The 15,393-nt window shown below is 31.3% G+C and overlaps 1 protein-coding gene across 2 annotated transcripts in view; it reads left to right on the top strand.

Annotated features, from left to right (window-relative positions):
• The first annotated feature begins 6,793 nt into the window (after window positions 1–6,793).
• Window positions 6,794–15,393, top strand: part of LOC126714958 (uncharacterized) — a 47,665-nt gene continuing 39,065 nt past the window's right edge. The window contains exons 1-3 of one of the 2 annotated variants that reach the window (XR_007651715.1): window positions 6,794–6,982; window positions 7,384–7,530; window positions 8,779–9,384. Coding sequence is in view for 1 of the 2 variants with exons in the window: in XM_050415376.1 (XP_050271333.1) it covers window positions 6,854–6,982 (129 nt within the window). In the remaining variant the exon portion in view is untranslated. Of the gene's footprint in view, window positions 6,983–7,383; window positions 7,531–8,778; window positions 9,385–15,393 lie in introns of those variants that run through there. The other variant, XM_050415376.1, reaches the window with a different exon arrangement.

Here is a 15,393-nt window from a genome sequence, read left to right as displayed (position 1 = left end):
CCTATAGTGAGGTTTATAAAGACCTATAGTGGCGTTTTGTAACTTGATATCCATGAAATCGAGTTATAGGCAATTTAATTGCCTATAACTCGATTTCATGGATATCAAGTTATAAAACGTCACTATAGGTTCTTAAAAACGTCACTATAGGGCTCTAGAATTTTTTTATTTTTTAACTCGATTTTGAGAAACTCAATTTTCAAAAGAGGGGCATTTCCCTATTTAGTTTGGGAAGAAGGGCAAAAGGCTAATTATTTTGCCCAGAAATGGCAGAAGCCCATTTTGTCCCTCAATTTTGTATATCTTAAAATAATATATTACGATATTGATGAATTCTGGCAAATCAATTCAAGCTTATATACACACATTTGGAGGGGGCTGAGCATCCTGGTTTGTTGATATATTTATTCGTGAGAGTTTTGTGCAACAATTGGAAGTTCGTTCTTTATATTGCTTAGTTTTCTATTATCTTGATTTTCTTCAATATTTGAATTTCTAATTGTTAAAAATGTTATTGTAGGGTTAAGGGCCCAAATCATATATTGGACCTTAGGCCTTGGCCGAGAGCATGAGCAATCCGAGGAGGAACAAAGGGTAATAAATGATTCAGGTTCAGGATTTGATGAGCAAGATACAAATGGAAGGGTGATCCGAGGAGGAATATCTCCTCGGACACAGTATTACAGCTCAAATATGTATTCCAATATCCATAGCGACCTTCCATGAAACTCCAGTGATAGGGATGTGCATCATGAACATACGAGAATGAGGGGAACCTAAAAATATCTAAGGAAAAGTTGCTACCACCGCATTGAATGCACTACAACTACTTTTCTACCCACATTTATGTGGAAAGGACCTCTGAACAGTATTGTCTTGGCTACCGTAACTCACAGAAATCCAAAAAGGGTGTTTAATGGGACAAGTACTCAAATAGGAGCTCAGATGACCAACAAGTGTAGGATCAAGATAGCCCAAAGGAAGCTATATAATGTAAGGGATCCTCCATGAGGAAGGAGAGAGAAAAACAAGAAGAGAACACTATAGCCATAAAAATTATACTTGCATTCAGTCCAATTGATTTATATAAAGACTTACCTCCTCAAACAGTGAATTGATTCAGATCAATGCTTCTTGTCCTTGTTTGATCTTCATTTAAATCCATATTAGCCGTTGTCCAATTCATTAGGGCCTAATTCTTCGACCCACTCTCTACAAATTTATTGTACTGGGCTCACTGGACCAAGATCTCATACATCTTGAGCTTGGGTTGCAAAACGTGTCCCTACAGTTATCTTGTTTTTATTTTTATTGATTACTTTTTAAATAATACGTTATATCATATATGTATATGTTACAATTAAGAAGTTTACAAGTAGAGGAAGAATTGAATGATTATTCCTCAAATATATTGATAAGTTTGAGCTCGTTTTGATGTTGGCTTACCGTGTTAAGGTTCTGCTTATGTATGCACAATTTGAAGGGGTTGAACATCCTATTTTGTTGATTAATTGATGATCAATACTGATTGAGTGATAGTGCACTGTGTTATACGGCTGAATCAAGAGGCTGTTTTTTTTTTTTTTCTTTTTTAAATTCAGTAGTTGTGATGGCAAACTTATTTAATTGTGTTTCGATTTTCTAATATTTAGGGGTTGACGTGTTTTCGAGTTTATCACCAATTTTGAGAATTGTTTTTTTTTAAATATATGGATTAATAGTAGTTAATTCGGTTTTATAATTTATCAGCTAATTATCCATTAATGAAAATAAACTATTGATTAATTGATATTATCCATAGTAGATTGTTAGTCTTATGCATGCATCAGCATTACTTTCTCTTCATTTTCTCACGCAAAATCAAGAGAGGTTCACAGTAGCATTCTGGCTTCCCATGTGCGCGTCTTCCCATTAATTAATCGGATAGTTTACCTTTCATTAAACACTACTACCAAAATCCAAGTGATTTATTTATTAAAACTGCTATTGGGATGACCTCAGAAATAAAAAAAACTAGAGGTGTAGTACCGGTGGAAGCTTTTTTGGTTTAATCTCACACCATTCCTAGACATGTATTCATTGGATGAATGGTTTTGCAGAACAGATTTCCAACCAGGGACAGAATGCTCAAATGGGGTTTAAACAAGAGATACAACCTGTCGTTTCTATCTTTAGGAGTTGTAGTGATGAATGCAGAGATCACATATTTTTTTGAATGCCCCATGGCTAAGAGGATTTGGAGAATCAGCATATATATAGGTCTCTGCCTTGTTGCAGATTCACTCCTATAGTGAAATAGGTCTGTTGTTTAATAGCATGGTGGGCAATTGCTTATAATCTATGGTCACATAGGATAGGAATGCTGTGATTCATGATGGAGAAGCTCCTCTTTTTTTTTTTTTGGTAAACTGGAATAACATTAAACTAAGAAGAAAGATCAGCCAAGGCTGTACACGGTCTTGGGTGATAAACTCCCAACATATCAGCATTCATGATGGAGAAGCTCCTCATTGTCATAGAAGAACGTATCAATAATTTCATTGAAGCCAGGTGGAGACCGGAGAAAAAAAAAATGCTGGTAAAAAAAAAAAAAAAAAAAGGAGACTGGAGAAAAAAGTACAAGCAATGAATGGACTGGATTCCTCTAGGATCCAAAGGATCTCAATTGGGGTTGTTTGTGTGGTACTTGGGGGTTTAGCCATCAGCTTTTGGTGTGTACTGTTTACTATTGAGACTTGCAGGATTCTTTTTGTATTGTCTTGTCAAAGTGTGAACTTTGAAGGGGTATTATTTGTCGCTTTTGATAATTTGACATGGAATTGGGAATCTTTTGTACGGAGGATTGTGTTGTAACTTCTTAGTTGGATTGACCTTTATTTTGCAAGGTTGGGTGTCGGACTTTGTAATGTACTTGTCCATGGAGATAGGGATTGAGATCCCGTCCCGTGCAATAGCACAAATTTCAGCGTTTTATTTAATCTAATGGCTCATTTTTTTGACACCTCACCGAAAATAAAAAGACCCTTCACCCTTAAAATTTTTTGAAGCCCGCCGTTTCTGAGTTCATATTCCATCATGTGTATTGGCACAGAGGGTAGAAAGGTTGGGGGATAAAAATCAAATTATTATTATGCTCTTACTATATTTTGAAACAATTGGATAATAAGGGTAATCTTGTAATTTCATATTCATAGATATTTTCTATCTTCTTTTCTCTCCAATTGGGAAGGAGAAAAATGGTAAGTTCAAGTGAACTGTTTTCACTTACCCAAATTTTCTTTCCTCTCTATTTTCACCCCTACCAACCACACTCCTCATTTGGGCTGATGACACTTTCCACCAGACAAAGGCTTAGAATTTTATTAGGGTTGTAAATAATAATTCAGACTCAGTTTGATAAAAAGTTGGTTCCTGTTTGTTTGTTTATAAATAAGTCAAGTTTGAACTTTAATTTTAAACTCATTTAATAAACAAGTCAAGCTCAAGCAAAAAAAAAAAAAAAAAAAAAAAAAAAAATTTGTTTATGAACATGCTCGTGAGTTACAAGGCTTGATATAAAACAATTCAAGCATAGACTCATTTATAAGTTTATATATGTTAGCTAAATATACTCATTACACATATCTAATGACATGGCTAACATGGGACCACTACCCATTACCTTAATTTTTTCCTTCCCTTTAAATTAATCAAGAACCACTTTAGACTTTAATTACATTTAAAAATAAATTAATTAATTAAGTGGGCCACATATGATCCTTCCCTACCAATCATCTAATGTAAAGTTATAACATATATTAGTATTTTCCCATTCATAATAGTTAAAGACAAGTAATCTAACGTGAACGTAAAAAATTGTATTTTGAACAATTGTTGAAATTGTAGACAAGGTAGGATATATAAATGAATTTAATTATGTAAATTTTTAATTCGAATAATGGTTAATCATAAATAAGCCAAGTACGTAGGATTGGACGCATGATAAAATGAGTATGCTATTTTATTTTCTTCATTTTTTCTCTTAATTTTAGATATTTAAGCATTATCAAGATAATGTAATTTTCTTAGATCTCATGTTAAAAAGTTTGACCTAAGCTCGAGTTTGAGTTTGATATTAAGTTTGAACTTGGCTTGACTAATTAATCAAGCCAAGCCAAGCCAAGCTCAAACTTTTCGACTTTCCCACAAGCTTAAGCTTAAACTTTATTTTTAGGCTTGTCCGAGCTCAAGCCAAATTTGAGCTTTTAACTTTTCCTGACGAGCCAAGTTTGAACATACACTACTTGACAAACCTTGGTTTGCTTACAGCCTTAGGTGGGGTTATATATAATATTGTAAAAATTAATTAATCTACCACTTCCCTCTCCTCTCTTGTTTCTTCTCACTAATCACAAATATTTCAATAGTACTTAGAAGTTGATCACTGCACACCCTTGACGTAATGATCACTCCATAAGTACAAACTACAAAATTCTTGTAGGATCGGTGAGGACAAGAGCTGAAGTTCAAATCAGCTTATTTAATTTAGGCATTTTTGTCTAAAATTTGGTACACCCTAAGTTAAAGAATGTAAACTAGTTTCTTACCACCATGGTGTACGAATGTTTAGTTCACCAGTCTGGATCTCGTAAAAGCCCGCTGGAACTTCCTTTGTCTTGTAGAACTTGAAAGACTTAAGGGGGCACTGGTTTGCAACTTTTTTAGGTGCAGTCAACTCAATCTATGATGGTTTTACCCAATAGATTAAACATTCAAACATTTAAGCATTGTTAATTTTTCCAAAAAGTTAACAAATTGTTATAATTGTGTTGTAAATACAGCAGACCTGCTTGGTATCCTCCAAGTGATCTATCCAATCATGTATCATAAATTGAATCCAAGAAGCTGCTATGATGTTGAATTGTTTTCCTGTGTCTTTGAATTTTCTTCGAGCAATAAGTTTTGTGGCCACCATCTCAGGATCTGGTTTCAATAGCTACACATTTTGCAACTAAATTGTTATCGGAATCAAAACATAAATAAAATCGCAGAATAAAATATGCTCGTCACTTTGCCTAAGAAATGCATTCTGAAAATGGAGTTATAAAGTTTGTACCGATTGCAAATATAGTTATGAAAATAATTTAAAATTGTTTTGAGATTAATTATTATTTAAAAAAAAAAAAGTGGGGTAAATGGGTTCTTTGATCCACCCAAGTGTTAGAAACCATTTTGTTTTATAACATTTTACAATAGGGCATTTTACATAAGTTATTTTTATCTAATATATATATATATATATATATGGAAACAAGCTTTTTCAAGTTTCAACTAAAGAGAAAAGCAAAAAGTATTGATCCAGAGCCCCCCCACCAGTCCCAAAAAATTAAAAAGGTATCCAAGGCCCTATTAAATAAATAAGAGTCCTTCAAAATTGTAAAAAAAAAAAAAAGAAAAAAAAAAGCTGCCGAAATTTTAGAATAATAATTATTTTTAAGAAAAAACTATGAGTGGGTTTTACATTCTTTCCCATCTCCAAAAATGTCCAAAATATATATTGAGATAATAGAAATCTAACCTAATTGAAAACATAAATTATTTTACCAAAAATCTTATGACTATGCTAAATAATTATTAATAATTAATTTTCCTAACAACTTGTAAAAGATATGTTAATAAAACCTAAACACAAAAATTTAATTAGCAATTTTTCATATAAAATAATAATAATATAGAAAGTTAAATAAATTATATTTAATTAATATTTAAATATTTTAAAAAAATACAATAAAGTTTTTCTGTCTTAAGTCTCAAAATTAATTAAGTTGGTTCTATACTGATTAATGAGACCATTTTATATTTTTAAGCCTGTTATACTCTAATGTATAATATTTAATTGATTTAAGAAAAATTTGATTTAAAACTTTTAAAAATTGTAATTTTAATTATATTATAATTTAAAATATTATTTCACACGATTTAATGAAAAAATTTTATTTTAATATAAATTATATAAAACTGATTTGATGATTTTTTATATATACAAATTTAGGTTATACTAATTGAGTTCTTGTGGATTTTCACTTCTTTTATTTATCGAATTATTTTATATTACCTAGAATTTATACAACTCTTCTTTCATGCTTATTTTTTTGGGATTTGAAAGAAAGGTCAGCTCATGATTTCTATTGTATTTTTAAAATAAATTAAGGTGCTTATTTTGTGCTTCTTTCTTAATTTTCTCATGTTATTATCCTTTTCCTACAGAGTCTCCTTTCTTCTAGCTAGCTCGGCCCACAAATAAAAAATGAAGGATTATTTTATTAATAATGTATACACGCACATTAATTAATAATGATATATTCAAAAATATTAGGAATGAAGAAATCATGCAATCAAAAATATATATTTTCATTGGGTTCCATTTAGCTCAACTGGTAAAGTCTCTGATGGTTGTATAAGATATTTGGGGTTCAATTCCCGCCTATACCAAAAAATAATTGGTGTCTTGGTCTGATGATAATGAACTATCATCAGGAGCGGACGCCATAGGTTAAAATTATCTCTAAAAAATATATATATATATATATATATATCTTTTCATTTTTTTTATTTTCCTTTTCAGAAAATATATCATTTCTTTCTGAGTGAAAAAAAAAAAAAAAAAAAAAAAAAAAAAAAAAAAAAAAAAAACTGGCTTTTTGGGAAAGTTAAAGTAATAAGAAATTAAATTACTGAAATACCCTAATCATTGTATTGTAATGTGTTTTCTTGCTCTTTTGTTTCAGTCCGTGCGAATCTTGCAGGCTCTCATCATTCACTTTATAGCCTTTTTAGTTATCTTCGGTGCTTTTCAGTTTTCACCGACCCGCTGATGAGACCTCTCACTCTTGAGTCTCTCTTTATTTGCTCAACCCTTTCTCATCTTCCACACCCCAATAACCTCAAAGAGAAGAAGAGCCTTCATATGAAGGAAGGTAAAGCCTTTTCAACGCTCGAAAAGGTACTCATCTGTGGGCCGTTTTTTTATGTTTTTTTTTCTGTTTTCATCACCATGATGCACTAGAATTTGTACACCCAAAGCTTGAATTTTTGTCGGATCTATATTTAGTGTTTGTTTAGATAGAATCTCTTATTGGGTTTGTTTTTAGGATTAAGCATGTGCATTATTGTTTAACCCAAATTTTTATTAATTTTAAATGCTTTCCCTTTAGATTCTGCATAAGAAAGTTCCTTGCTCTTCCTTCGAAAGTTTACGAAAATTTTAAACTTGTTTTTCGTCAACAAAAATCATGTTAAAATTGTATTATAATATTTTAGTTATAAAGGTTTTGATTATTGGGGTTTCATATTGCACTTAATATTTAGCTAATTAGTGCTTGCTTAAACTTTTATTTTTTGAAGGATTGGGCAATAAAGAGCAAAGACTGGTGGTTCAAGTGTTGGAGGGGGTGGAATAAAGAATGTTTACTCCTAAGCCAACGTGTTCGTGGAATCGTGGAAGTTTGAAGAGAACACGTCTATTTTGGAATGGAAGGATTTCGAAAGAAGGTATTTTTTCAGTTTAAAATTATCTTTACTTCTTAGGCTCTAGTCTTTTATTATTCGTTTGTTTTTTTTTTTCTTCTTTATATTTTTTGACTCTATGATTTTATCTTCAATTTTGTTTTGGTACGAAGGATGTGGGTAATAAGGATGCGTTTGACATTAGCTGTTAAAAGACAATTTATTTTTACTATTTAACCTATTTATGTTATTATTTATGGGCTTATTACACTTTCTAGTATGAGATATTATTTCAGTTATCTTCTAACATTATTTATTGTACTTTTAGTAAAAAAAAAAAATTTTAATTTCAGCTAAATAATATGTTTCCAAACACACTTAAAAGGGAAATTTGGTTTGTGTTTTCAAACAACCATTTATAGTTTTTAAAAAGCATTACACGTATTTTTATATTTTTTTACTCACATATTTCTATAAATATTTGCAAACAAAAATTTTTAATTTTTAAATACAATTTTCAATTTTTAAACACATATATCAAACTAGTATTAAATATTCTTCTTATATTCTTATAATCAAAATATTCCCAAACAGCCTCTAATTGATAACACTAATTATTCTTATAATCTTTTGCAAATACTCTTTGGAAATAGCATACTACTAATTGTGTGACATGATATATAATGACTAACTTTTTTTTTCTTTTTTTTTTGGCCATTCGTAGGATATTATTGGTGGTGTGAGACAGCTTGAATACTTAATTAGGATTTGTGGCAAAAAGCATGAGTAAATGAGCTTAGAAAATGAAAGTTTCAAGTCCTAATGGGTTTCAACTAATGAAACAAAGAGAAAACTTGCACGCCCCGTGAGAAGAAATTTTAGAATCAGTTCATAACATGAAGGTTTTAGAAGATTTTTATAAAAACGAGAAAAATATTTTTCGGTGCAACTTATAAGAAATTAAAGAAAAAACAAACACATAGAACATAGTAAACAACAAATAATTGGATTCAACTGAAAGCAAAATATTGCATTAGCAAAATATATTATTTATTTTTATTATTATTATATGACTACAAACATTGTAATAATGCAGGAGATCTAGTAAGATTTTCTATAACTCAACCCTTTATAAATTGTATTATTGTGATTATTTTTATAATCCTTTCTACTTTGTTATTATCAATTGTTACATCTAATCCATTTCACAATAATCCATATCCACATGGGCAGTATATATAAGAACAACATTGTTCATCACATCACAACCTTCCTAACAATATCCTCATGTAGGTGATTTATGCACGCCGCCAAATACATGAACATGTGCTCCAAACTCTGAGGAAGATGCATCAATTGAGGACAGTGGGGAAGATGCAGAAGATGCAAAAAATATGAAGGTGTCATCAGATAATGAAAGTGACGAAGGTGGTAATTATCCAACAGATTTTGATATTAGAACACGGCCAAGGTGCATAGGAAAAAGTCTCTTTTCTAAGACGGTTGTACCTGTGCAAAGTACCTTCAACGAGGAAATAGGCATCCTCCATGTTGTGGAACACAACAAAAATTTCATGTACCTTATTGTGGCAATCACTAATCAATATAAAATGGAGATGTCATCAAATGATGAAAGTGATGAAGGTGGTAATTGTCAAACAGATTTTGATATTAGAACACAACCAAGACGCATGGGGAAAAGTCCCTCTTCTAAGATGGTTGTACCTGTGCAAGCACGAAGATACCCTCAACGAGTAAATAGGCTTCTTAATGAGTAAATAGGCATCTTTCATGTTGTGGAACACAACAAAAATTCATGTATCTCATTGTGGCAATCACTGATCAATGTAAAATGACTGTCTATTAAGAATATATTAAAGTATTATTGTTGTTTATGCATTATTGTAGCAAAAAATATTATGCCTATATAGTATACATATCACGTTATACTACTAACTACAAGACTTGCAAAAATAAGAAATGTGTATGCATGTCTTGGTATTTCAATTTAGTGTCCAATTAATCTAATCTTACATTTATTTAATATTATTGTCCAATCCTACAATTTTAACATAAATCTGTGTAGCCATAAAAGTAGGCGCAGAATAGGCAAAAAAATAATGTGTCAAACTTCTATTTTTGTAGTTGATCTTTTATCCTTTGCATGATGACTACTATGAGAGTTTTTGGCTAAATATTGTAAAAAACGGAGTTTATTGTTGTTATAGGCACTATTCAAAGTTATTTAGCAAAATTAGGAGAGAGACTGAATTTCGGCAATACTATTGCGGAAATTGTAAGAAAAAGTATGAGAGAGAAGAAAGTTGAGTGATGTGATTGAGAGGAAGAAAAAAATGAATTTCAGTAATGAGATTACCGAAATTTTTGTCCTGTCCAAGCTCTGCTCATGAAATGTCCAAGTGGGAGTGCTTAAATGATTTACCAATTGTGGCAACCAAGTTGCCGAAATTGTAGATAATTAAGGAGAGTGAAAATATGAATTGTGGTAACCAAGTTGTCGAAAATGGGAGGAAAAAAAAAAGTGGCTGTCGAAATCTGAGGAGGAATTAAAAAGAAAAGGTGCTACGTTTACAATATTTTTACAATATTTTCACAACAAATCACAGGTAATTAGTTGTTATTAGTTTAAATTTGAATTTAACACTGAGATTACTTTTTTAATCCAACAATAACAACCAGTAACAACCTACCATTTAGAATTTATTGTAAAAATGGTGTGCACATCATTTCCAAAAAAAAAAAATGTGGCAATTGATTTTGTGGCAATGACATTGTCGAAATAGAGGGGAAAAATAATTTATGGCAATGGATTTTTGGCAATGGCATTGTCGAAATAGAAGGAAAAGAAATTGTGGGAATGAATTTTTGGCAATGGCATTGCCGAAATAAAAGGGAAAAAATTTTGTTGCAATTGGTTTGTGGCAATGACAATGCCGAAATAGAGGGGAAAAATAATTGTGGGAATGAATTTGTGGCAATGACATTGTCGAAATAGGAGGAAAAAAAATAGTTGCAAAGAAAAAATTATTGTTGATTTTTGGCAATGACATTATTGAAATAGGAAATTGGAGGAAAGAGAGAGAGAGAGCTATCTAAATAAAAAATAAATATAGTACACATATTCGTATTCTTCAGTAGTTTTTTTGACCTGTTTTGTTTGTATGTCATGTTCCTTCCTTGTATTGTAAATGAAGAGTCAATCAACCAATTACCTCACCTCTTCATCTGATTCTTATTCTCTGCTTGGAATATATTCATTGATCATTCCCAATAAAACCACCTATTGATATCACGCCTAAATCTATCTTAGAGATTCTTTTTTGTCTTTTTATTTCTTCTATTCGTAATAAAAGGCAAGTAACCTTGTCTTTTTATTTCTCCTCCCTCGCTGAAGGATTGCATTTCCTCACAAAGTTACATCCTCCGATTATTCAGTTACTCTCTTGCTTTGCTTTAGTGTGCACAGCTATGGATTGTAAGTTTTTGGTTAATGTAAGTTTTTTTGTTTTGCTTATTAACTTACAGCTCTTAAAATTAACAAATTTATTATTATTGTATAAATATATACTTTGTAAATATTAGAAGCTAATACATTGTAAAATATTATGTATTGTTGTAGTTAATATTATTTGTATGCCTATGATTATGATTATTGTTGTTGTTGTTATCATTCAAATTTTAGATTAATGAATTATTTTTTATGGTTATCTGATTGTGTGTGTGTGTTTTTTTTTTTTGGCAAGTATCACACTATAATTCTCACTCTTTCAGTTGGTATCACAATTGTGGTAAGCATCTCAACTCTTTAATTAAATTTATGTATGTGTTTTGTTAATTTTGAAATTGTGTAATATTATTTAATATTATTTATTGTTATTATTAGTATATGATCACAAAAATTGTAATAAATTGTATTATTGTGATATTTTTATAATCAATTTTACTTTGTTATTATCAATTTTTACATCTATTACTTGGAAAAAATATATTGCATAATATGTTTATTGGTTTATAATAAAAATATGTATGTGCATTATTATTATTATTATTATTATTATTTAGTATAATAAATCGTACATTTGTGTTTTTTTTTCGATCTTTAAAGTTTAGTTAGTATAAAAATTATTAAGTTTCTTGAATCTTTACTTTTTAGGGTGGTTATAGGTTGGGAAATGGTTTCTCAAAAAAAAAAAAGTTTGGGAAATGAAAATTAATTATATGCTTTATAAATATTATACGCTAATATATTGTAAATATTATATATGGTTATATTATAGTTAATACTAATTATTGTGTGTATGATTATTTTTGCTAAAACTGTTATTACTATTATTATTATTATTATTAAAAATTTTGCTTCATAAATCCTTTATTTGAGTTTCTTTCAATTTTATTATGAACCACAAGCATTGTAAGTTACATTTAATATTTAGCATAAAAAACTGTAGTAGTTACTATATATTAATTTTATTATTTTTTATTATTGTTCTTTTGATTTTATTTAGGATTTTTTTTTTGAAGATATTTATGAATATTTGATTGTGTTTTTTTTGTTCTTTCTTTCTTTTCTTGCAAGTATCACTCTATAATTCCTACATTCCTTCACTTCATATCGCAATTGTAGTAAGCTTCTCGGCCCCCTAATTTCATTGGAAATTATTTTCTTAGTTTGTAATTTTTTATATAGATGGTTTGTAAAAAATATACCTTCAGATGGATGTTGCATGGTTTAACTCATTGTAGCATTTAATGTAGGATATATTTGAAATGAAGCCTGGGCCATTCGATCATTCTTTGCTAACCCAACAACAATATCAAATCTCTAATGATGCAATGGAAGGTAATGTACGTTGCGAGATTAAAATTTATTAATGTCCTAATAATATCTACAATTGTTCAATTTACATGAAAATAATTTCAACATTAACAATATAACATTGTACATTTAAAAAAAAATTCAAGTTTCCACCTTATGACTGCAACCCCAACAGTTTGCAACCCCCCCCCCACCCCCCCCCCCCCCCCCCCCCCACCCGGCAGTTAGGCAAGTGCATCACCCCATATTTGCAACAATGTAGAATATACCGTGTTACCCGCCTACCACATATAAATATTGACTGGGGTCTTATCACTTCTTTGGTGGAGCGGTGGCGATTTGAAATCCATACATTTCACCTATCTACTTGTGAAATGTCGATCACTCTATAGGATATATCAATCATTGCAGGATTGCCTATTGATGGCAATGTAGTGTGTGGGCCCACTAATTTGGATTGGGGACAAGTTTGTGATAATTTACTTGGGGTGACACCACCTGCAACAGCATTGGTATATGGTGGCCCTAAAATAACATGGGTAAGGAATACATTCTCAAACCTACTAGAGGGTGCCAATGTTGTAACAACCCAACAGTATGTTAGGACATACATGTTCTAGGATTTGGCTTTACTATTGGGAAATAAGAGCTAAAGTAGATTGCATTGCTGCTTTCTCCAACTATTAGAGGACTTTGGTGTAGCTGGGGTAGTGCCATACTTGCTTACCTTTATAGAGAATTGTGTACTGCTGCTATTAAAAAAAGTACGGAGGTTGCAGGTTCTGATTTCATATTACAATTATGGGTGTGGGAGGATCTTCCATATCTGACCCCAATTCCAATATATCCAACAAATTTAAATGACGACGACTTATACGGTTGCAGGTATAATATTTACTTTCTATTTCTATATAATATTGTATACTATAGCGTTTATCCTTGATACTTTTAAAGCCTAAAATCTGTGGCAATCATTAATTGTGTATAGCTGGGATACCAAGAGAACGTTTACTCACACACCAACGCATGTTCTTCATTTTACTTCTTCTAAATCAAGGCAAATTATATAATGTTCTCATGCTTTCATACGATAATTATCAAACAAATTTCTAATATTGTACAATTTTCTTTATTATTATTATACGTAAAACTTAGATATTAAGGTTTATGAGTATATACTAACCTTTTTTTTTTTTCTTATAGCATACATGTATATTATAGGTTAACAAACTAAGTATTTCTTTAAGGAAATATATGTCAATTTTGAAATATATTTTTGCTATATGAAATTTTAGGCAAGAATTCATGGACAAATAATTTAAAACATATCATACAACTCAGTTCATCTTGCAAAACACATAATACAAAAACAAGATTTTCATGAACAAATAATTTAACAAAAACAAGATTGTCATACTTAGCTATACCCCTAAAACATATCAACATGAATATTATAAAAAGAAAAGTAACTACTTAAGAGATGTAACTCACCTTGTAAGAGATAAAGAACAGATAGATATTTGCAAATGTTGTTCCTTATAGTTGTTTGTAGAATGTATGGCATGCATGAATTGAAAATGATTGGTAGAATTATGAGGGGAATAAAAGTGGAGAAGAAGGTTGATGGAATTTTTAGGGGAAAAAGAGTAGAAAATAAGAACCGTGGAAATTTCAGTAACACTAGTGCTGTTTAAATAGGATGCAAGTTTCATATAGTTAAATTCTTAGATTTTAAATTGTATAATTAGATACGCAATTGACCAAATACAACACAACACAGATGGGACACTCTAATACAAATAAATTACTTAACTATTAATATATATTTACTGCAAAGAATCTCCGCAAAGAATCTCTGCAAAAATCTCAATTTCTTTGTTTTTTTTTTTGGTTTACAGTGTGCACATCAATCATTTTTTTTCTTCCGTATTGTAAGAATCTATGTATTTTTTTTTTGTTTATAGCGTGCACATCAATCATTTTTTTCTTCCGTATGATAAGAATCTATATACTTTCTTTACTTTTTTTTGTTCACAGCGTGCACATAAGAATCTATGTACTTCCTTTGCTTTTCTTTTTGTTTATAGCGTGCATATAACGACCCAAGGAAAAGCACTAGCCACATCTGCGCTATACCTCAAAAGGACTAGTCACAATTAAGGCTCCTTGTAGTTGTTAATAAAGCCCAGTTCAACCCAGTAAATACCCGATGTGGGACTTATCACACACCTACACACATCACACAATCAATCAAATTGGGGCATCACAATCTCCCCCACTTAAATCCCTAATGCCCTCATTAGGGCCCACTTTGTGAGGTAGTGTCTCTGAGCCCACATGGAATTACCGGGTCAGCTCTGATACCATATGTAACGACCCAAAGAAAAGCACTAGCCACATCTGCGCTATACCTTAAAAGGACTAGTCCCAATTAAGGCTTTTTGTAGTTGTTAATAAAGCCCAGATCTACCTAGTAAATACCCGATGTGGGACTCATCACACACCCACACACATCACACAATCAATCAAATTGGGGCATCACAATCTCCCCCACTTAAATCCCTAACATCCTTGTTAAGGCCCACTTTGTGGGGTAGTGTCTCCGAACCCACACGAGATTACTGGGCTGGCTCTGATACCAGATGTAACGACCTAAGGAAAAGCGCTAGTCACATCTGCGCTATACCTCAAAAGGACTAGTCACAATAGAGGCTCCTTGTAGTTGTTAATAAAGCCCAAATCTACCCAATAAATACCCGATGTGGGACTCATCACACACCCACACACATCACACAATCAATCAAATTGGGGCATCACAATCTCCCCCACTTAAATCTCTAACGTCTTCGTTAGGGCCCACTTTGTGGGGTAGTGTCTCTGCCCCAATTTGATTGATTGTGTGATGTGTGTGGGTGTGTAATGAGTCCCACATCGGGTATTTATTGGGTTGAACTAGGTTTTATTAACAACTTCAAGGAGCCTCAATTGTGACTAGTCCTTTTGAGATATAGCGCAGATGTGACTAGCGCTTTTCCTTGGGTCGTTACAGTGCATATCAATCATCTTTTTCT

This window comes from Quercus robur, chromosome 2 (assembly GCF_932294415.1).
Source record: "Quercus robur chromosome 2, dhQueRobu3.1, whole genome shotgun sequence".
Classification (NCBI taxonomy): Eukaryota; Viridiplantae; Streptophyta; class Magnoliopsida; order Fagales; family Fagaceae; genus Quercus; species Quercus robur.
This window is presented reverse-complemented; position numbering and strand designations above follow the sequence as displayed.